Here is a 22,492-nt window from a genome sequence, read left to right as displayed (position 1 = left end):
ATAGGATAATCTGCCGGGATCTGGAGCACTGAAATGGAAATATGGGCCAGCCAGAAGGGTGCAACGGCGGCTGCAGCAGGGTTTCTTTATAAATGGATATGATAATGGTAGCATTGTGGCGCTGCTGCAACCTCAGTACCAGAATCACTGAACACAAACAATTTACAATGCTACTGCAACATGGTGTCGTTGTTTTTGTTGTTGTTCCATGTTGCAGCAGTAGGAGTTGCAATTGGTCTACAACATCTCTATTGTCCTGCCCAATTGTGCGTTTAAACAAAATGTTGTTGCAATTGTTGTGGACGTATGGTTAGAGGGGGAGGGTGGCATTAATGGCGCCCACATGGGATATTTAAATAGGAAATGGAGTCCAGAGAAAATCAAGTTAAATAGAAAACGAAATGCATTCGAGAAATCATATCGGGAAATTCTATTTCAAGCTAAGGAGCTATTGAAGAGAATTTAAATTTCGGGCTTATGTCATGAGAAAAAAAATTTTGGAAAGACATTGTTTTAAGAGAAAATATTTAGGTCGAGAAAAACTGTTTCGGGTCAAAAAAAAATTATTAATATCTTTTAAATACCGCATGCGATAGAAATATATCTCATGCGATAAAGTTTTGGACAAAAATGTTTCATGAGAGAAAGAATTTGAGGCATAGAAGACATGAAGAACTGTTCTGACCTTAGAAGAGCTGCTCTACAAGAGCTGCTTCAGGTCTTCTGGTCGCAGAAGAGCTGCGACAGGTCTTCTGGCCGCAGAAGAGCTGCTACTGGTCTTCTAGCTATAAAAGAGCAGCAACAGGTCTTCTGGCCGCAGAAGAGCTGCTACAGGTCTTCAGGCCGCAGAAGAGCTGCTACAGGTCTTCATGCCGCAGAAGAGCTGCTACAGGTCTTCTGGCCGCAAAAGAGCGGCTACAGGTCTTCTGGCCCCAGAGCTGTTACAGGTCTTCTGGCCATAGAAGAGCTGTTACAGGTCTTCTGGCCATAGAAGAGCTGTTACAGGTCTTCTGGCCATAGAAGAGCTGTTACAGGTCTTCTGGCCATAGAGGAGCTGTTACAGGTCTTCTGGCTATAGAAGAGCTGTTACAGTTCTTCTGACCATAGAGGAACTGTAATAGGTCTTCTGGCCGCAGAAGAGCTGCTACAGGTCTTCTAGCTATAGAAGAGCTGCTACAGATCTTCTGGCCGCAGAAGAGCTGCTACAGATCTTCTGGCCGCAGAAGAGCTGCTACAGGTCTTCTGTCCGCAGAAGAGCTGCAACAGGTCTTCTGTCCGCAGAAGAGCTGCTACAGGTCTTCTGACCGCAGTAGAGCTGCTACAGGTTTTCTGGCCGCAGAAGAGCTGCTACAGGTCTTCTGACCGCAGAAGAGCTGCTACAGGTCTTCTGGCCGCAGAAGAGCTGCTACAGGTCTTCTAGCTTTTCTGGAAATAGAAGAGCTATATTATCTCTTCGAAGAGATTTGACATAGAAGAACTATGGCAGCTCTTCTCGTTATAGAAGAGCTATGGCAGCTCTTCTCGCCATATAGCAGCTCTTCTAGCCTTAGAAGAGCTGTAGCAGCCCTTCTAGACTTGGAAGAGCTAAGGCAGCTCTTCACGCCGTAGAAGAGCTATGGCTTTTCGCTATCAGCTTTTCTCGTTCTGGAAGAGCTTTAGCAGCTCTTTTCGCCATAGTAGCACTATGACAGCTCATCTAGCCCTGGAGGAGCTGTAGCAGCTCTTCTCGCTATAGAAGACATTTGACAGCTCTTCTCACCCTGGAAGAGCTGTATCAGCTCTACTGACCTTATAAGAGCTGTAGCAGCTCTACTGACCTTAGAAGAGCTGTAGCAACTTTTCTCGAACGGCTATAGCAGCATTTCTCGCCATGGAACAGCTATGTCAGCTTTTCTCTCCATTGAAGCGATATACCACCTTTTCTCTCATCTTCAATAATTGTTTTCGAATTATTTTCAAAGAATGTCACCGAACTTCAAATTTCTCTTCTCTTTTTTCACCTCTTGTTGAAAAAATAAAAAATAAATTGTCATTGTGCTCCCGGCCAAAAAAAAGTCTAAAGGACCAAATATGCTACTGCATAATTGTCCATTCATTGAGATTTAATTATGCGATATGAAACGAATTATTCACATCCCCAAAAATGGAACAAAAAAGACCCCCTCCCAAATACAGAACACATTGGGCTTGTAATGAATACCCAAAATTATTGTTATAAAATATTCAATTGAATTTTACCAAATTAATGTGGTTTATGCAAATTACGGCCACACAGCAGAACGAAAACAAATTGTACACTCGAAAAAAAATTTAATATTTTTTTAATTTGCAATACTTAATCACAGCCATACAAACTGATTTTGACTCAATATAAATTAAAACGTGGTCGTTGGTTAGGATTTATTGCAATTAGTGTTTATGTTTACAAGTAAATATGTGAAACTACGGCGAACGTTATTTAAGGATGTCCAAATTTTTAATACTGTACGCTGATACTCATTATGCATATGTGTGTGTGTTTGCGAGTAATTAGGAAATATGGTAATAAATTTCAAATATTTACAACAAACTCAAGCACCCCCAAACCCCAGCCCCCTTTTTAATAAATTCCTGCACCTGCACAACAGATACAATATTCAGCAGCCTAGGTAGTCTGTTCGTTCATCGTAGTTCACTCGTAAAATTAATTTGAATATTACCATCTATATTTTCAATAATAATTTATAAACATTACAGCAGGCACGTATGACGGCTGGAAGGTTACATTGAACAGTAATCCAAAATTACGACTGCCAGTGGATAAATATGCCTGTGTGTTAGCGGTGGGTGGGGGTAGGAGTAGGAGGTTGGTTTACACAAATCCATAAATGAGATGAATGTGGACTTATTACACTACACAATTGAAATCAGTATTGACTGGTTATCGGTAACTTTGTGAAAGGGGAAAATTGGCTTTTAAAAGGGGGTTTTGATGGGATGTTGGGATTACAATTTCGGTTTCAGGTCATGGGGATTTTATGAAGAAAAAAGATCGATATAATACCAAGATTTTGAAGATATATTAATTTTATTTTTTGTGCGGGAGATTCCAGAAGGAGTTTACCGATATATTCCACCCTCGCACCAGATCTTGCGTTAGTAAAAATATTGAGATGTGTGCAATTCGAAGAGAACCAAGTGCTTTTTTTCACACGGGTGCTTTTTTCGAATTTTATGAGAGATAAAATTATATACAATTTGTACCCCTTTGTGAGGGAAGTACCAGAGGGAGTTAACCGATACATCCACCTTCGCACCAGATCTAACATTAATAAAAAATATTGAGATGTGTGAAATCTGAAGAGAATCGGGAGAGATATAATTATTAAAAATTTTGACCGGTTGTGGTGGAGGTACCAGAATGAGTGCTCCGATGTATTTTATCTTCACAACAAATTTTGGGCTAGTAGAAATATTGGACTGCGTGAAGTTTAGAACGTATCGGAAGCTTATTTCGCATTTTATGGGCGAATTGGTTATTAAAAATATTGGCTCTTGTGGTGTGGTGTACTTATGAAAATAGGGACCTTTGTGTGGGAGGTACCACAAGGAATAGTCAAATATTTAGCATCTTCACACCTGGTCTTGTGCTGATAGAAATATTCGGCTGTGCCAAGTTTAAAGGAAGCGGATGTTTATTTCGCATTTTATAAGCGTTGTAATAAGTGCAAATTTTAACCCTTTGTGGGGGAGGACTTGGTGGAGTGAACCGATATTGTCAAATTTCAAACCTTGTCTAGAACTGAAAAAAATATTAGGATTTGCAAAGTTTGCATAAATTAATTTTTGAAGTGAGGCAATATGGTCTATTATAGCACCTGACCTGGCACTGATAAAAATATTGGGATTTGCAAAGTTTGAACAAAATTTGAAGATCGTTTATTGTTCTATTGGGCTAGCTGGTTGGTGCGCGCTCGATGGGAGTATCCGATTTGGTCCAAACTTGGTACATCGTAATAACATTATCAAATTTAAATCGATTTTATCGGTCGGCTCCTTCTGGTACCTGGTACCACACAAAAGATCGAAATTTTTAAAAAATATATTTTCTGCACAGAAAGAGATAAGATAATCCGATTTTACTCCAACTTTGCAAATCTTAATATTTCAGCCAGTTCTAGGTCAGATGCGAAAATGGATAATATCGGTCCACTCCAACAAGTACAACACACACAAAGTGTCAAAATTTTGAATAATTGCAACTCTTATAAAATGTGATGTAAGAGTCCGATTGTCTTCAATTTTCACATCCTAATATTTTTATTAACCCAAAATCTGCCGAGAAGATGGAATATATATCGGTCCACTCCTTCCGGTACCTCCCCCACGAATTGTCAAAATTTTGAATATTCATGAAGCTCATAAAACGCAAAATTAACATCCGATTCCATTCGGACTTGGCACATTTAAATATTTCTATCAACACAAGATCTGTCATAAAGATGTAATAGATAGGACCATTTAATCTGGTACCTCCCCCACAAAGGGTTAAAGTTTGAAATAACCAAAACGATCATAAAATTCAAAAAAAAAAAATAGCATGGCCGGGAATGGGACAAAATACCGCAGAGCAACATTCGGGCAGCGTAGCCGTTTGAAGGTCATATTTCGTGCCATAGATGACCAATTCGAACAAATCCAAACTTATTCTAAAATTTGATGCTATTTCTGACATTTTTGGCTTTCATTCAATGAAATTTAAAAAATGCAAAAATTATGGCGTTTGACTTTGTCGTAGTTTTTTTTTAATCTTACCCTGCATATCTGGTACCTAACGCATATTTCCACATTTTCCAAAAATTTGCGAATATCTCATATTAAGTAGTATGGGAAGTAGGCGATTTAGTCCAAATATGGCACTTTGTAGTGTTTAAATCAGTCTTAGGTCACATAGGAATTGGTCTATATTGCCCAAATGCTTCGGAACTTCCCCCATAAATGCTCAACAGTTTGAATAATCATAACTCAAGGCTGGGGTTATACATCTGTCGGTAAATCCGACTAATACTATTTAACTTGTTTTTTTATATAATTTTCGTATCCCTTCTGTACAATTTTATAAAACCTAGTATTATTGTATTATTAATAAATTTAAATCAACAGTGACAGCATTTCAGGGTTCTGGTAATCTTTAAAGGCAACTAATTTCGTATTTACCCCTCATTTCCAAAATATAATTTTTCTATAACCTTTTTTCCTAAAGGTTCCTAGCAAAATGTGATGGTTGCATTATGTTGTACCTTTTTTTGACAAAATAGCTTTAGTTTCGTACGAATTTCCAAAAATCAGCGATTCCAATTTGGATTGATTCCCCATTTCAGTATACAGAGGTAGGGTACCCCAAATTCTATTTTAACCTACTATATGACGTATTCACACATTTTTTTTTCAATTATTGCCGCAAATTTATTTGGAATGTTCCATGGAATTTGCTGTGGCCGTAGCTGCTGCTACGGCTTCACTGTTTACACTAACACTTCAATAATTCACCAAATGCTAATATGGCAGAGCGAGCTATTGCGGTTTAATGAAGCCGAGCACTAGGCAATTTGAGCTTTATTATTGTCATTTCAGCTTCATTAGTAGAATACTGGGCTGGCTCGCCAAATGGCTGGATGGTTGGTTGGTTGGCTGACTGTCACGTTGTTAACCTGGAAAATTTATTTTTGTTGACGTTTATGTTTTTTTTTTTTTTTCAATTTTTTGTCTCGAACATTGATTGGTTATTATTAATTATATAAATATGGCTTGGGTTTCATTTGTTAATTTGCCATCCATCACAGGTGGCAATTTTCGAGAAGGTGTCACATTTTTTTTTTTTTTGTGGAGAATTATTTTGATATATTTGTTTGGTTGGAAATCATTCACAACAATTTTCCAATATTGATTTTTTTTTTCTGCTCCACAGGAGAGCAGTTCTTCATCATTATCACCATGATCATCACATTCTATGTGTGTGTGGTAGTTGCTGATGATTGACCCAAATAAAATAGGCCGTCGATGCCAATTGAAAGATTTTCCATTCGATTTTAATGGCAGTCTGTTTGCTAGTCCGTCTGTCCGCCAGTCTTGCTTTTCATTTTCGTATTCATTCTGATGATAGGCCAACAAAACTTGTATCCATACATATTTATTTATAGTTCTATGTTTACATGTGGTGGCTACATTTGTACATACATACATACACATATGTATGTACATACAGAGAAGTAAATATGGCAATATCTGCACACACAACAAAAACAAAACCACTTGCGAAATATAAATTAACAAAAATAAACATTTCTTCCTCCGCCATCAAAAAAAAAAAAAAACGATGTTCTCAAGTACCAACCAACATCGAGGTTATCTCAGATAATATCTGATTTCAAATGGAAATAGGCCAAATATAAAATTGTTTGTTGTTTGTTGTTGTTTCTCTTTGTGGAACTTTCTTTTAGATGTCTCAATATGTTTTTATTGGAAAATATTTTGTTTCCTTTGGACAAAATTGGTCGGAGATGAGTTTTTCTGGTGTAGAGTTCATCGGAGATGGCTTTTCCTTGAGAAAAGTTCATCGGAGATGAATGTGCTTCTAGAGTTCATAGGAGATGATTTTTCGATAGAAACGTTAATCGGAGATGACTCTTCTTCCAGAAGAAGAGACTACTCTTAGAAAAGTTCATCGTAGATAACTTCTCCTAGAAGAGAGTTCATCGGAGATGACTTCTCCTAGAGAGGAGTACATCGGAGTTGACTTCTCCTATAGAAGAGTACATCGGAGACGACTCTTCCTATAGAAGAGCACATCGGGGATGACTCTTCCTATAGTAGATGACTTTTCCGCTAGAAAAAGTTCATCGGAGATAAGAAAAAGTTAATCGGAGATGACTTTTTCCCGTATAGAGAAAATCTCGTCGGAGATTAAATATCGGAATATGATATTTCCGAGAGCATAGTTCATAGGAGATGACTTTCCGATAGAAAAGTTCTGATAGAAAAGTTGATTGGAGATGACTCTTCCCATAGAAGAGTTCATCGGAGAAATGACTCTTCCTAAAGAAGAGTTCAGCGGAGAGATGACTCTTCCTAAAGAAGAGTTCAGCGGAGAGATGTCTCTTCCTATAGAAGAGTTCAGCGGAGAGATGGCTCTTCCTATAGAAGAGCTTATCGGAGATGACTGACTTTTCCTATCGAAAATTCATCGAGGAGAAGAATTTTCCTATGGTAAAGAGTTCATCGGCGATGACTTTTCCTCTCGAAAATTTCAGTTGACTTTTTCTGCATACAGGGTGAGATAAAAAATGCAACAAAGTCAAACGCCATTATTTCTACATATTTTTTTAAATTTTATTGATTGAAAGCTAACAATTTCTGAAATAACACCAAATTTTAGAATAAGTTTAGATTTGTTCGAATTGGTCACTTTTGGCACGAATTATGGGCTTCAAACGGCCAATGACCTCTTTGGCATGTAAACACGTTAATTTTGTTTGTTTACAAACTGCTGGACAACGAATGTTTCCTCATCGGAGCGGAGAAACCAAATTCGGCAGTTCACAACATTCGGCCAAGCGAAGCAACTCTTTAGCTCTTTTGAGTCTATTTTCTTTTTGTTGCGGTGTAAGTTCTTGCACTTTTTGGAATTTCAATGGCTTTACCCCGAGCTCATTTTCCAATATTTGCCGAATGGAATATTGCTATACGTTCAGCTCACGAGCCATTTTTCGGCCACTGCGACGCGGGTTTCGATCAAGTCTCTTCTTTACTTTTTGAACCATTTCTGCTGATGTTGCTGTTTTCTTCCGTCCACTTCCTTGACGTCGGGCTACGCTACCAGTATCACGGTAACGAGCGATGGTACGAGTCACAAAAGAGTTATTCAGATTTAAATGCATGTCCGTCAAGATAAATTTAAATTTAATTAGCAAAGACACAAACCAAGGTGATTTTTTCTCCGGTTCACAAAGGGTTAATAAAGAGAGAGAGAGAGAGAGAGAAAGAGAGAGAGGGAGTAGTAAACCAGAGAAAATTAAAGGTAAACTAAATTATATTAGTTTTCATCAAATTTCATAATTCTCCCTACAAATTTCAAATTTAAAATGAAAATGCTAAATAAAAACCTAATTAAAATTTACGTTGAAAAACTTTGAAACCCTTAACTCTACATTTAAACCGAGAATAAAATATTTAAAAATGAAGTGGTGTTGTGGCTGGGCACAAATGAAAGATCTCGAGGAGTACTTTCCGAATCTGTGGACCTTATAGCCAAAAAGAATTTTTGACCTGTGAATTTTTTGCATTTTCTGAAGAATTATCGCTCAATTTTATGGAAATTGCAGATAAAAGCGTCCACAGAACAGAAACTAAAAATGAAGCGGTGTCGAGGCTGGGCACAAATTTAGAAATTAATTAAATATGTGTTGCAATTATTTTTGTATTTTCTGTATTTATAATTTGAATTCAACAATTTTTTGTCAGTGCATGTATATTACCTTCGGTTCAATTTTAACTCCAATCAATGCTCTCACTATTTTTCGAAGTTCGAATTGAATTTGTTAGATTTGATTTTAGCTTTACATTTGCTCTCTCTGAGGAAAGCTCTAAAAGCTTTTACAAAAAACCGAAAAATTTAACAAATGTTCTTCATGTGTAGCAGAGTCGTGAAGAGGGAGAGAGAGTGAGAAAGAGAAGCACGATCCTGCGTAAAGTGTTTGTGAGAAGACAAAGAACTAAGTGCGCGCTCCCAAAATGCGAACGTTACTATTTATTTTTTTTAGGATTTTTTTTTTTGTTTTAAGAAAATGCTGCGCCAGAAGAGTGCAATCCGGTGTTGGAAAACATATTTTTTTGTACACATGGGCCATTATTTCGTTTATGCTTATTCTATATCCAAAGAGATATATCCAATTTGTTGAACGCATTCTTGCCAAAAGTGAGCTAAAAAATCTCGAAGTTCAACAGAAGTTTAGGACATATATTAAGAAAATCTTAATAGACAATGCAGACGATAAGGGCTCGTATTGTTTACACTGTGGAGTTGATTGCGAAAACAATATAATGACTTGTAAAACCTGCGAACGACCTGTATGTAAAGGATGCTTCAAGTATATTAATAGCAAAAATAGTATAGAAATGTGTAATTGTGAACTATGCCAACAATTTCCATAAGATCCATTAAAAAATAAATTAAAAGAAAATAAATAAATATATGTATATGTATGTATATTTGTATTGTTACTATTACATTGCTTGTATTCTTATTGCTCGAATATATATATATATATATATATATATATATATATATATATATATATATATATATATATATATATATATATATATATATATATATATATATATATATATATATATATATATATATATAATATGTCAATTGGATTGATTTACTTATAATTATTTTTTTTTTTATATTTTAAACTCTTTTATCTAATTTATTTATTTTTTTAATACGTTAATTTTCAAAAATAAAAAAAATAATTTTCGTCCTGTATCAAAGTATGAATTTGAAAATAAAAATTAAATATTTGAAATAAAAAATAGTGTCTTCACGTTTTTCCTACAACCTAGTACTTGTTGGTGTAAAATTAACTTAGTGCAGAATAAGCATTAACGAAATAATGGCCCATGTGTACAAAAATATATGTTTTCCAACGCCGGATTGCACTCTTCTGACGCAGCATTTTCTTAAAACAAAAAAAAAATTCCTAAAAAAAAAGATATAGTAACGTTCGCATTTTGGAAGCGCGCACTTAGTTCTTTGTCTTCTCACAAACACTTTACGCAGGATCTTGCTTCTCTTTCTCACTCTCTCTCTCCCTCTTCACGACTCTGCTACACATGAAGAACATTTGTTAAATTTTTCGGTTTTTTGTAAAAGCTTTTAGAGCTTTCCTCAGTGAGAGCAAATGTAAAGCTAAAATCAAATCTAACAAATTCAATTCGAACTTCGAAAAATAGTGAGAGCATTGATTGGAGTTAAAATTGAACCGAAGGTAATATACATGCACTGACAAAAAATTGTTGAATACAAATTATAAATACAGAAAATACAAAAATAATTGCAACACATATTTAATTAATTTCTAAATTTGTGCCCAGCCTCGACACCGCTTCATTTTTAGTTTCTGTTCTGTGGATGCTTTTATCTGCGATAATTCTTCAGAAAATCCAAAAAATTCCTAAGTCTGAAATTCTTTTCGACTATAAGGTCCACAGATTCGGAAAGTACTCCTCGAGACCTTTCATTTGTGCCCAGCCTCGACACCGCTTCATTTTTAGTTTCTGTTCTGTGGATGCTTTTATCTGCAATTTCCATAAAACTGAGCGATAATTCTTCAGAAAATGCAAAAAATTCCTAAGTCTGAAATTCTTTTCGACTATAAGGTCCACAGATTCGGAAAGTACTCCTCGAGACCTTTCATTTGTGCCCAGACTCGACACCGCTTCATTTTTAGTTTCTGTTCTGTGGATGCTTTTATCTGCAATTTCCATAAAATTGAGCGATAATTCTTCAGAAAATGCAAAAAATTCCTAAGTCTGAAATTCTTTTCGACTATAAGGTCCACAGATTCGGAAAGTACTCCTCGAGACCTTTCATTTGTGCCAAGCCTCGACACCGCTTCATTTTTAGTTTCTGTTCTGTGGACGCTTTTATCTGCAATTTCCATAAAATTGAGCGATAATTCTTCAGAAAATGCAAAAAATTCACAGGTCAAAAATTCTTTTTGGCTATAAGGTCCACAGATTCGGAAAGTACTCCTCGAGATCTTTCATTTGTGCCCAGCCACAACACCACTTCATTTTTAAATATTTTATTCTCGGTTTAAATGTAGAGTTAAGGGTTTCAAAGTTTTTCAACGTAAATTTTAATTAGGTTTTTATTTAGCATTTTCATTTTAAATTTGAAATTTGTAGGGAGAATTATGAAATTTGATGAAAACTAATATAATTTAGTTTACCTTTAATTTTCTCTGGTTTACTACTCCCTCTCTCTCTTTCTCTCTCTCTCTCTCTCTTTATTAACCCTTTGTGAACCGGAGAAAAAATCACCTTGGTTTGTGTCTTTGCTAATTAAATTTAAATTTATCTTGACGGACATTTTAAATGCTGGAGTGCTCCAACGATATCCACGTGGGGTTTTCCAGCCAAATATAAAGAAATCATGCTATTACGCCTGAATTCCATCACGAATAACTTTTTTTCTGGAAAATTCTCACCAAAATGCTTTTGTACGCTTGCAAACAATACAATGAGCTGTCACTGGAATAATTTTAACAGCTGTCGGACGAGTGGCTTGGAAATGACAGCTGTCTGAAGTTGGTTGCATTTTTCTCATCTCACCCTCATCAAAGATTACTTTTCCGATATAAATGTTTGTCGGAGATAATTTAGCGATAGAAAGTTCGTCGAAGATGACTTTTTCGATAGAAAATTTCATTGAAGATGTCTTTCCGAATGAAAATTTCATCGAAGATATCTTTTCCGATAGCAAAGTTCATCATAGGCTACTTTTCCAAAATTGTACTGTAAAAGCACTCAATATTTCTTATTTGATATCCTACTCCGTTTCTTATGTCCTTTTTTGAATTTTAAAAAATTCTCAATTTTTTATTAATTTATTTTCATTTTTTTCTTCCCCTTTACAGCTGCCAATATTACTTAAAAAGTCATCCATGGGTACCGGCGTATCAGGGTGTTATAACGTTTTTTGTCTTGGCCAATTTTACATTGGCGACATTTATGGATCCAGGTGTAATACCAAAAGGTAAGCATATCCAAAATATTATTTTTCTCACAAAACAAATATTCATTCAAAATTTCTCCATTACAGCTTCCCCTGATGAAGATCGAGAAGAGGAGTTTCGGGCGCCTCTATACAAAAATGCCGAAATCAATGGGATTACGGTGAAAATGAAATGGTGTGTCACCTGTAAATTCTATCGACCACCAAGATGCTCACATTGTTCCGTGTGCAATCATTGCATAGAGGTAAGGACAAAATTCACATGGTGCAGATGCAACTAAGCAGTCGAATCCGTAGCAATGCAGGAGATTTCGATTTTCCTAATATGCAACTGTGTTATTTGAAAATTTGGAGAAAGAATCTCATATAACCTTGAAACCTCCCCTTTTCACTTTGATATGTGATAACTTGCCTTTCCTTTTACGCCTTTTCTTCATTTCCCATCCTCCCTTCATTGCTGCATGTGAAATCGACTGTGTGCATCTGTTTGTGATTTCTTGTATATTGAAAATCTCTCTCCTATCCTACCTTGTTGTTGCTGTTGCTACTACTATTTCATTATTTCGTTACAGACATTCGATCATCACTGTCCTTGGGTGAATAATTGCATTGGACGTCGAAATTATAGATTTTTCTTTTTCTTTTTGGTTTCATTGTCGATACACATGTTAAGCATATTTTCGTTATGCTTATTTTATGTATTAAAAATTATGCCAAATATAAGGCATACAGCACCAATAGTATCGTAAGTATTGAAGCGCTTTATGACATATTTTTAATTAAAAATTCGTTAAATTCGTTTGTAGTCAGAAGCAGACATCACTTACTCTGCACCATTATGAGGTATCGGTTAATGACATGGTTCTTTGAAGGTACTCTGTATGACTTTAGAGAAGTGGTTGGACCTGGTGATAACATCGAGACATCACTTAAGTCGGAACAAAGACAAGTTTATCAAACACGTTGTATATACCTTGGAAGGGCTAACTGATGAAAAATTAAGCTCCACCTTTTTAATTCTGACAAGCAGAGAGTCACTCTACAGGGAAATTTTCCCTCATCACTGTTGTGACTCTCAATAACCAGTGAGTTATTTAGTATTTTGGATGGACAAGGGGCTGGAATTTTTTATTAGGCATATAGGTCATTTGAATCAGCGGCAATGTTTATACCCTTAGCCATATGGCTAGAGAGGGTATATATCATTTGATATAGCCAAAACATGCCTCATCGAAATAATGATTTTAGACCCTATGTCTCTTTGGAACAAATCCATTTCAGGACATTTCGATCTAGCGATGTCCGTTCGTCCATCCGTCTGGCTGGTGTGCACGATAACTCTCGAAGGGAGTATCCGATTTGATCCAAACTTGGTACATCGTAATATTTTTGTCAAACTTAGATCGAGTTCGGAGATAGGCAATATCGGTCTACTGCTTGTGGTACCTCCCCCATAAAATGTCAACATTTTCAAAGAAAATAATTTGCTGCACAGAAAGTAATAGGATAATCCGATTTTGCTCCAACTTTGCAAATCCTAATATTTCCATCAGTGATAGGTCAGGTGCGAAAATGGACAGCATCGGTCCACTCCATCCAGGGTACACATTTTGAATAATTATAACTCTTATACAGGGTGAGATAAAAAACTGAAACCAACTTCAGACTGCTCTCATTTCTAAACCACTCGTCCGACAGCTGTTACAATTATTCCAGTGACAGCTCATTATATTATTTACAAGCGAACAAAAGCAGTTTGTTGAGAATTTTCCAGAAAAAAAGTTATTCGTGATGGAATTCAAACGTGATAGTGTGATTTCTCTATATTTGCCTGGAAAACCACATGTGGCTATCGTTAGAGCACTCCAGCATTTAAATGTGAATAAAATGTTTGTGTGTCGTACCATCGCTCCTTATCGCGATACTGGTAGCGTAGCCCGACGTCAAGGAAGTGGATGGAAGAAAACAGCAACATAAGTGGAAATGGTTCGAATAGTAAAGAAGCGACTTGATCGAAACCCACGTCGCAGTGGCTGAAAAATGGCTCGTGAGCTGAACATATCGCAATATTCATTTCGGAAGATATTGAAAAATGTGCTCCAAAAAGTGCCAGAACTTACACCGCAACAGAATAATAATAGACTCAAAAGAGCTAAAGAGTTTCTTCTCTTGGCCGAAAGAGGTGAACTGCCGAATTTGGTTTTTTTTCCGATGAGAAAACATTCGTTCTCCAGCAGTTTGTGAACAAACAAAATGATCGTGTTTACTTGTCAAAGTGGTCAGCTGAAAATGTGCACCTTCGGTTGGCCACCAGAACTCTAGCGCCGGCGATGGTGATGGTGTGGGCCGCCATAACAGTCGATGGTCGCTGTCCGCTCGTATTAATCGACCGTGGCATCAGAATATATACCGAATATTATCGCGAAAATATTCTGGAGAGTGTGTTAAAGCCTTGGGCACGCAAACATTTTGGCCGCAGACCTGGGACATTCTAACAGGACTCAGCACGCGCCACCCAAGAATGGTTACAAAATGAGGTTCCTCGCTTCATTTCCAGCGCACAATGGCCACAAAAATCTCCGGATACCAATCCGTTGGGTTATTGTGTCTGGAGTATTTTGGAAAGCAAGGTTGGAACTAAAAAATACCAAAGTGTCGATCACCCCAAGCAAGCGCTTCGCCGGGAATTGGTCAAAATAACGCAGAGCAACATTCGGGCAGCATGTGACGGTTTCATTGGCCGTTTGAAGGCGATAATTCGTGCCAAATGTAGCCAATTCGAACAAATCTAAACTTATTCTTTTTCTTTCTAATGTTGATGCTATTTCCGACATTTTTTGCTTTCATTCAATGAAATTAAAAAAATATGTAAAAATTATGGATTTTGACTTTTTTGCAGTTTTTTTATCTCACCCAGTATATATGGTACCTCACACACATTTTAACATTTTCTAAAAATGTAGTCCAATCCCGGCACGTCGCAATATTTATAGCATATTTATTTAGGTCCAATACGAAATAGACAATATTGGCCCATTCTTTCGGAACCTACTCCATAGAGGGTCGACAATTTAAATAATTATAACAGAAGTCAAAATACATTTAAATAATCGAACATTGGCAGAGCGTATACATCTGTAGGCAAACCCGACTGATACTTTTTAACTGGTTTTGAATACATTTTGTCAATATCAAATTCTAGAATTTGTCTCTGGCTTCTTTGTGGGGAGCTTAAAAAGTGTTGTTTTAAAGGGAATTGTTGAATTGTTTCGGATTAGCCGAACCAGTCGACTTCATCTTATTATCGCAATCCGTCTTACTTGACTTAGATCCTCATTTCCCTACCGCATCATAACCATGAATGTTGCAATTATCTGACGCTCTATAAATTCTAAGACAGTCACAAATTTTATGGTTTTTCTAGAATTGAATTGGTCATTAGATCCTTATGACCATAGATGTCCTTAAAATTTGGTCAGCTTGCCTTCTGCTTCCTTCTTACGCTGAAACAAAAAAAACACTTCTTAAACACGTCTTTTCAAATTTTGTAAATAAGACTGAAAGTAATCATAATGGTGTCGAGTATTACAATTTTAGGTCCAACCGACTACAATCCTTTCATTCGTACCATTTAAGTCATATTTTATTGTTTTCTTTCTTTTCCTTGTTCTATTTCCATAGTATGGTATTAATGGGTATTGTAACAATATTAGCTATACCCATATTTGGTTTGACCGGCTTCCACATGGTACTGGTCTCGCGGGGTCGCACCACAAATGAACAGGTGACAGGTAAATTCAAAGGTGGCTATAATCCATTTTCCCGAGGTTGTTGGCATAATTGCTGCTACACTCAATTCGGTCCTCAATATCCAAGGTGAGTAGTAAAACAAAAAAAACTAATGGACACAGCAATTGATTGTGATTTAATTTGATTTCATAACGTAATGTAATTAATAATAAATAAACTTGTTCGCTCTTTCTCTCTCTTCATGTCCTCGTTTATTATTTGATGATTGCACATTTTCGAATCGGTTAAACGGCAACACTTTGATAATCACTTCCGATTATTATCAACAACCAACAACAATGCCGGCATCATCATGCTTGTTAATCCTTGACCACATGCTATGGTATGGTTCGATATGGATGTATGTATGTGAATAGTCTTCTCAAACCCGATAAATATGCTGCACGTCGTTCTCATAAAGAAAATCAAGCCATTAGCACGATAACCACTGAACGTGATGCTAACAATCAACAAAATTCGGCCGGCAGTATTCGTGGCAAACCAGGTGCTGGCGGTGGCAATGGCGGTGCGGGTGGTGGCGGCGGTGCCGGTGGTATGCCATCGGCCAATAATCAACATTCACCCCATGGAATGCCTCGCAATTATTACGATAGGGACCAGCGTCATACACAGGTAAAGACTTATACGGACCAGGGCAATGGTTTTAATCAGCGGTCGGGCAGCACAACGCTTTATAGTAAGGTGGGTAAATTGTGTAATTTTTTAACAATAACAAAAACAACTACAACTATTCCTATTGCAACAAAAAGAATTAAAACTTACATTTTAAAATAGCAATTGTTGTATTTGTTTAATTTCCAATTCCTGTTCTCTTTGTGTTATGTTTTATTATTACTATTCTTGTTGATGTTGTTGTTGTTGTCTATGTTTCTTCTGTATTTACTATTATTACTATTCTCCCTCTGTATTTGTTGTATTAGTTTTAAACTTTTTGTATCTTTTTTGTATTATTATTTTTTTAGTTTCTTTTTATATCTGTATTTTTGTTATTATCTCTTAGTGTGTAATGTTGTATTTATTTACTTTTTGTCTATCTTTTTTTAATACTTATTAGCTTTGCTATTATTTAAAAGATTTTATTTTTTATTTGAATAGAGCATTTAATGCTCCCTTTAGTTGTAATTCACTGCATTTGATTACATATCCTTGGTCCTTTATATAATCTACAGTATCCGGTTGAAGAAATGAAGAAAATGATTCTTAACATAGGTCCTTCGGTTTGAAAGTTTTGTATGGCTTCAGCACCAATGTAGTTGTAAATCAACATTTCACTTTATCCCCGGAAAGCACAATCTTACAAATTTTTCAAAATGGTTCAGTTATTCTGTAACTTCCAACGTATTAACAAGCGTCCTCAGATATACCTTTTTATAACCTCCGCCATATGGCTAGAGAGTGTATATATTATTTGATATGGCCAAAACGTGCCTCATCGAAACAACGGTTTTAGAACCTAGGTCTCTTTGGACCAAATTCGTCCGCCTATCTGTCTGGCTGGCTGGCTGGTGCGCACGATAACTCTCGAAGGGAGTATCCGATGTGGCCCAAACTTGGTACATCGTCATCGTCGGAACACACAAACATATGAAACCGTCACACGCTGCCGGAATGTTGCTCTGTGGTGTTTTGGCGAAGCGCTTGCTTGAGGTGATCGACACTTTGGTATTTTTTAGTGCCAACCTTGCTTTCCAAAATACTCTAGACACAATAGTCCAACGATTGGTATCCGGAGATTTTGGTGGCCCTTGTGCGCTGGAAATGAAGCGAAGAACCTTATTTTGTAACCATTCTTGGGTGGCACGTGCTGAGTCCTGTTGGAATGTCCAAGGTCTGCGGCCAAAATGTTTGCGTGCCCAACGCTTTAATACACCCTCCAGAATATTTTCGATTATATTTCGATATTCGGTATTTATTCTGATGCTACGGTCGATTAATACGAGCGGAGAGCGACCATCGGCGGTTTTCCAGGCAAATATAAAGAAATCACGCACACTGCCCGCCCGTCTGTCTAGCTGACTGGTGGGCACAATAACGCTCGAAGGGAGTATCCGATTTCGCTAAAAATTGGTACACCGTAATGTTATTATCAAACTTATATCGAGTTCGGAGATTGGCAATATCGGCCCATTTCTTCACAGAAAAGGTTGAAATATTCAAAAAAAAAAAAAAAAGAAAATGATAATTCGTTTTCACTAAAACCTTGCAGATCGTAATATTTGCATCAGTGGTCAGGTGCGAAAATGGAAAATGAAAGTACCACCCCACAAAGGGTCAAAATTTTGAATAATTAGAACTCCTATAAAATGTGATGTAAGAGTTCGATTGTCTTCAAATTACACTCATCGCAATATTTTTATTAAGCCAAGGTCCTATGTGAAGATGGAATATATTGGTTCACTCCTTCTGGTACCTCCCCCACAAAGGGTCAAAATTTTTTGATATTCATGAAGCTCATAAAACACGGAATTAACACCCGATTCCACTCAGACTTGGCACATCTCAATACTTCCATTAACACAAGATCTGTTATGAAGATGGTAGAGATGGGCCCATTTTTTCTCATACCTCTCCCACAAAGGGTCAAAATTTTGAATAATTAGAACTCCTATAATCACATTTTAGAGTCCGATTGTCTTCAAATTACACACATCACAATATTTTTATCAACCCAAGGTCCGATTTAAAGATGGAATATATCGGTCCACTAATTCTGGTGCCTCCCCCACAAAGGGTCAAATTTTTGAAAATCCTTGAAGCTCATAAAACGAGAAATTAACATCCGATTCCATTCAGACTTGGTACATCTCAATATGTCCATTAACACAAGATTTGTTATAAAGCTGGTAGAGATCGGATCATTCCTTGTGGTACCTCCCCCACAAAGGGTCAAAGTTTTGAATAACCAAAACGATTATAAAATCCGAAATAAGCATCCAACTCTTTTCATATTTCGCAAATCCCATTATTTCTACTAACACAAGATCTGTTGTGAAGATGGGATATATCGGTCCACTTATTCTGGTACCTCCCCCACAAAGGGTCAAATTTTTGAATATCCTTGAAGCTCATAAAACGAGAAATTAACATCCGATTCCATTCAGACTTGGTACATTTCAAAATTTCGATCAACACAAGATCTGTTGTGTAGATGGTAGAGATGGGACCATTTCTTCTGGTACCTCCCCACATAGGGTTCAAGATTTTGAAAAACGCTCAAAGAGGCCGAAATTAGCATCCATCTCTCTTCAAATTTCACACACCCAAATATTTTTGCTAACACAATATCTGCTGTGAAGACGATATAAATCTGCGAACCCCTTTTGGTACCTCTCGCCACAAAGGGTCACAATTTTCAATACTTTTATCTGCCATAACTTGCGAAACAATTCAACGATCCTTTACAACTTGCTATATCTAAATATTTCTCTCAACCAGAAACCTGAGATGAATATGGAATTTATGATTTCGCATAAAATTGAATATAAATGTTCGAATGTGAAAATGGAATACTTCGGCCGTCTATGTCTGGTTCCTCACCCACATTTTAACATTTTCTAAAAATGATCACATATCTCGTATAAAGTGAAGGAAGTAACCAATATAGTCCAGACCTGGCTCGTCGCAATACTTATATCATAAATATTTAGCTCCGATACGTAATGGACACTATTAGCACATTCCTTCGGAATATACTCCATAGAGAGTCATCAATTTGAATAATCATAACAGAAGTCAACATTTATTTAAATAATCGAGTATTAACTGAGGGTATATCGGCTAAACCGACTGAGACTTTTTAACTTGTTATTTGTCCTTAAGGTCCAATTTCCGCTTCCAGTTGTGACACCAAAATTTTTAAATTTTCCAAATGTTATAGCAGTTTGTGCATTGTGTCCACCATATTTATCCCTGAAACTGTAGCAACACAAAAGGCTAATGTCCAAACAAACACCACATAGATGCATTTTTCGTTTGTCCCTCTAACATATCTTTTAAATACATATTTATGGGTAGATCTCTCCTCTTAATTCCTTTGGTATCAGCTCGGGTAGTTAGTTTTGAATGACTAGTGGTTTTAAGTACACTTTAGTTAACTCCTTTTGTATGTTGGTTGGTTGGTTGTTTGTTTCGCTTTGGTCTTTGCGCTAATATATATCTTTCAAAATGAAAATGGCAAAAACCAACAACAACAGCAACAAAAACTATACAATGTATTTTTCATTAGTCTGTTATTTATAAGTGCTCTTCTTTGCTATGTTTAGTTATAACTAGCACTTTTTTGTGTGGTTATTGTTGCTGTTGTTGCCATTTCAAAATTTAACAAAGTGTTTATTATTCTCGAGATACCATCCGGATAGAAGCTCTATTAGCTTGGCATTTTATTTGCAAAACACACAAAAGGGAGTTCTAAAATAGTTTTCACTTTGATAAATTTATCGGTTGGGAGTTTTCGTGTTTTTTTTTTTCTTTGTTGTGTCAGAGGATGACGGACTGACAGAGATGTACTGTAATTAGTTGCATTTGTTTTGTATTGTTCGTAAGTTGGAATAATTGAGCGATTATTTACAATACACTGAAGTTATATTTGAATATATCCCGATGTTCAGTTTCCACTGGCAGATAAATAAATTACAAGGATGAACCTCTTTGATGATGGTCAGTACTGAAATTGAATAGCATACTTTTAGGCGCAATAATTAAATTGCAATGAACGCCGAACTACTTTTGAAATATATCAAAATCTATGGTAATTGCTGAGACTGAAACCACTAAAGAAAGTCTTAAAGCCGGGCGGGCCGACTTTATGATACCCTACACCACTTTGCATATTTAGTAAAAGTTTTTATGGGAATTCATAGCAACTATGATTATAGTTATAATTTAAAGTCTAAAGGAACTAATATAAGAGAGGAATATTCTCCTCTGAATAGGTTTCTACTAAATGTTGCCGAGGCTCTCCTGGCGGAGTTTGAGGATTCTGGCCTTTTCAAGAAGGTCGGACAGCTGTTCACTCTGTCTTAGTATGTGCTCACAAACAACGTTTTGGTAAGTTGACAGTGTCAAGTCCCCGCCCACATTTGTGTTTATGTCCGTGGTCGTGTCTTGGGTCGATGCCTTCAATGAGGCAGGTGAAGTTGGGTCAGAGTTTGGTTTTTTGTTGTAGTTGTTTTTTGTTCGTTATTCTCCATAAACATTATGGACTGTGGAGGTGACGATGTCCACCATGACATAGTCTCCTTATCATGGTAAGGACTTGCCACTAAGCCTGCTACTCGTCGATCTGTTGTGAAAATGATCATTTATATCTGCCAACCCCTGATTATAGTTATAATTTAAAGTCCAAAGAAACTAATATAAGAGAGGATGCTGCCGAGGCATTTGTGCCTTTTCAATTCGGGTTTGTATTACCCATTTAGTGCACAATTAACTTGAAATCGGATAAAGATATATATGGGAGCTATATCCAAATTTAAACCGATCTCGATAAAATTTGACAAATGTATTTCTGAGCTGTCTTTGATTTACGGCTGTGCAGGACAAATTCAACAAATCGGATGAACAATATATATGGGAGCTATAGCTATATCTGAACCCGTCTACAGCAAATTTGACACACTGGTTTCTTGTTCTTGTTGCAGGGTGAGATAAAAAAAATTATTGAATGAAAGCAAAAAATGTCGGAAATAGCACCAAATTTTAGAATAAGTTTAGATTTGTTCGATTTGGTCACCTTTGGCACGAATTATGGCCTTCAACAAACGAATGTTGCTCTGCGGTATTTTGGTCCATTCTCTGCGAAGCGCTTGCTTGAGGTGATCGACACTTTGGTGTTTTTTAGTGCCATCCTTGCTTTCCAAAATACTCCAGACACAATAGACCAACGGATTGGTATCCGAAGATTTTGGTGGCCATTGTGCGCTGGAAATGAAGCGAGGAACCTTATTTTGTAACCACACTTGGGTTGCGCGTGCTGAGTGCGATGGCGCTGAGTCCTGTTGGAATGTCCAAAGTCTGCGGTCAAAATGTTTGCGTGCCCAAGGCCCACCTCCAGAATGTTTTCGCGATAATATTCGGCATTGATTCTGATGCCACGGTCGATAAATACGAGCGGAGAGCGACTTGATCGAAACTCGCGTCGCAGTGGCCGGAAAATGGCTCCTGAGCTGAACATATCACAATATTCCATTCGGCAAATATTGAAAAATGAGTTCGGGGTGAAGCTATTGAAATTCCAAAAAGTGCAAGAACTTACACAGCAACCGAAAGAAAATAGACTTTAAAGTTCTAAAGAGTAGCTTCGCTTGGCCAAAAGTGGTGAACTGCCGAATTTGGTTTTCTCCGATGAGATTCGTTATCCAGCAGTTTGTAAACAAAATGATCGTGTTTACTTGCCGAAGAGGTCAGCTGAAAATGTGCACTTTCGGTTGGCCACCGGCCATGGTGATGGTGTGGGCCGCCTGGCTTCATTTCTGGAGTGTCTGGAGTATTTTGGAAAACAAGGTTGGCATTAAAAAATACCAAAGTGTCGATAACCTCAAACAAGCGTTTCGCCGGGAATGGGCCAAAAAAATTAAAAAGATGTAAAATTTATGGCGTTTGACTTTTTGCAGTTTTTTTTATCTCACCCTGTAGTCATCCTGGCGGTCCCGGTTGATTTTAAATATGACAACCTCACCTTTCTTCCGAAGTAGCTTTAATTGTCCAGGCGAAAAATGTTAAATATTTTAAAAGCCTTCGCCACTTCGATTTTTACATAATTAAATGTTTCTTCATGGTGCAGGTTATAAAATGCTCTGCCCGGAATTAATGCCGTTTTCACTTGTCAGCATCTCGACTTGGTCAAATTTCGTTCAAACGAACTACGGTAACTCAGTTCTGAAAGTGGCTAAATAAAAA

General features: G+C 36.9%; 1 protein-coding gene across 3 annotated transcripts in view; it reads left to right on the top strand.

The window, feature by feature from the left end:
- The window catches only part of LOC101891806 (palmitoyltransferase ZDHHC8), a 181,853-nt gene that overhangs the window by 137,965 nt on the left and 21,396 nt on the right, over positions 1-22,492 (top strand). For all 3 annotated transcript variants that reach the window (XM_011293229.3, XM_059120923.1, XM_011293231.3), the window contains exons 2-6: positions 11,688-11,806; positions 11,873-12,030; positions 12,358-12,530; positions 15,467-15,661; positions 15,952-16,276. In XM_011293229.3, coding sequence (XP_011291531.1) covers positions 11,688-11,806; positions 11,873-12,030; positions 12,358-12,530; positions 15,467-15,661; positions 15,952-16,276 — 970 coding nt within the window. The remainder of the gene's footprint in view (positions 1-11,687; positions 11,807-11,872; positions 12,031-12,357; positions 12,531-15,466; positions 15,662-15,951; positions 16,277-22,492) is intronic.

Source organism: Musca domestica, unplaced genomic scaffold (assembly GCF_030504385.1).
Source record: "Musca domestica strain aabys unplaced genomic scaffold, Musca_domestica.polishedcontigs.V.1.1 18, whole genome shotgun sequence".
Lineage (NCBI taxonomy): Eukaryota > Metazoa > Arthropoda > Insecta > Diptera > Muscidae > Musca > Musca domestica.
This window is presented reverse-complemented; position numbering and strand designations above follow the sequence as displayed.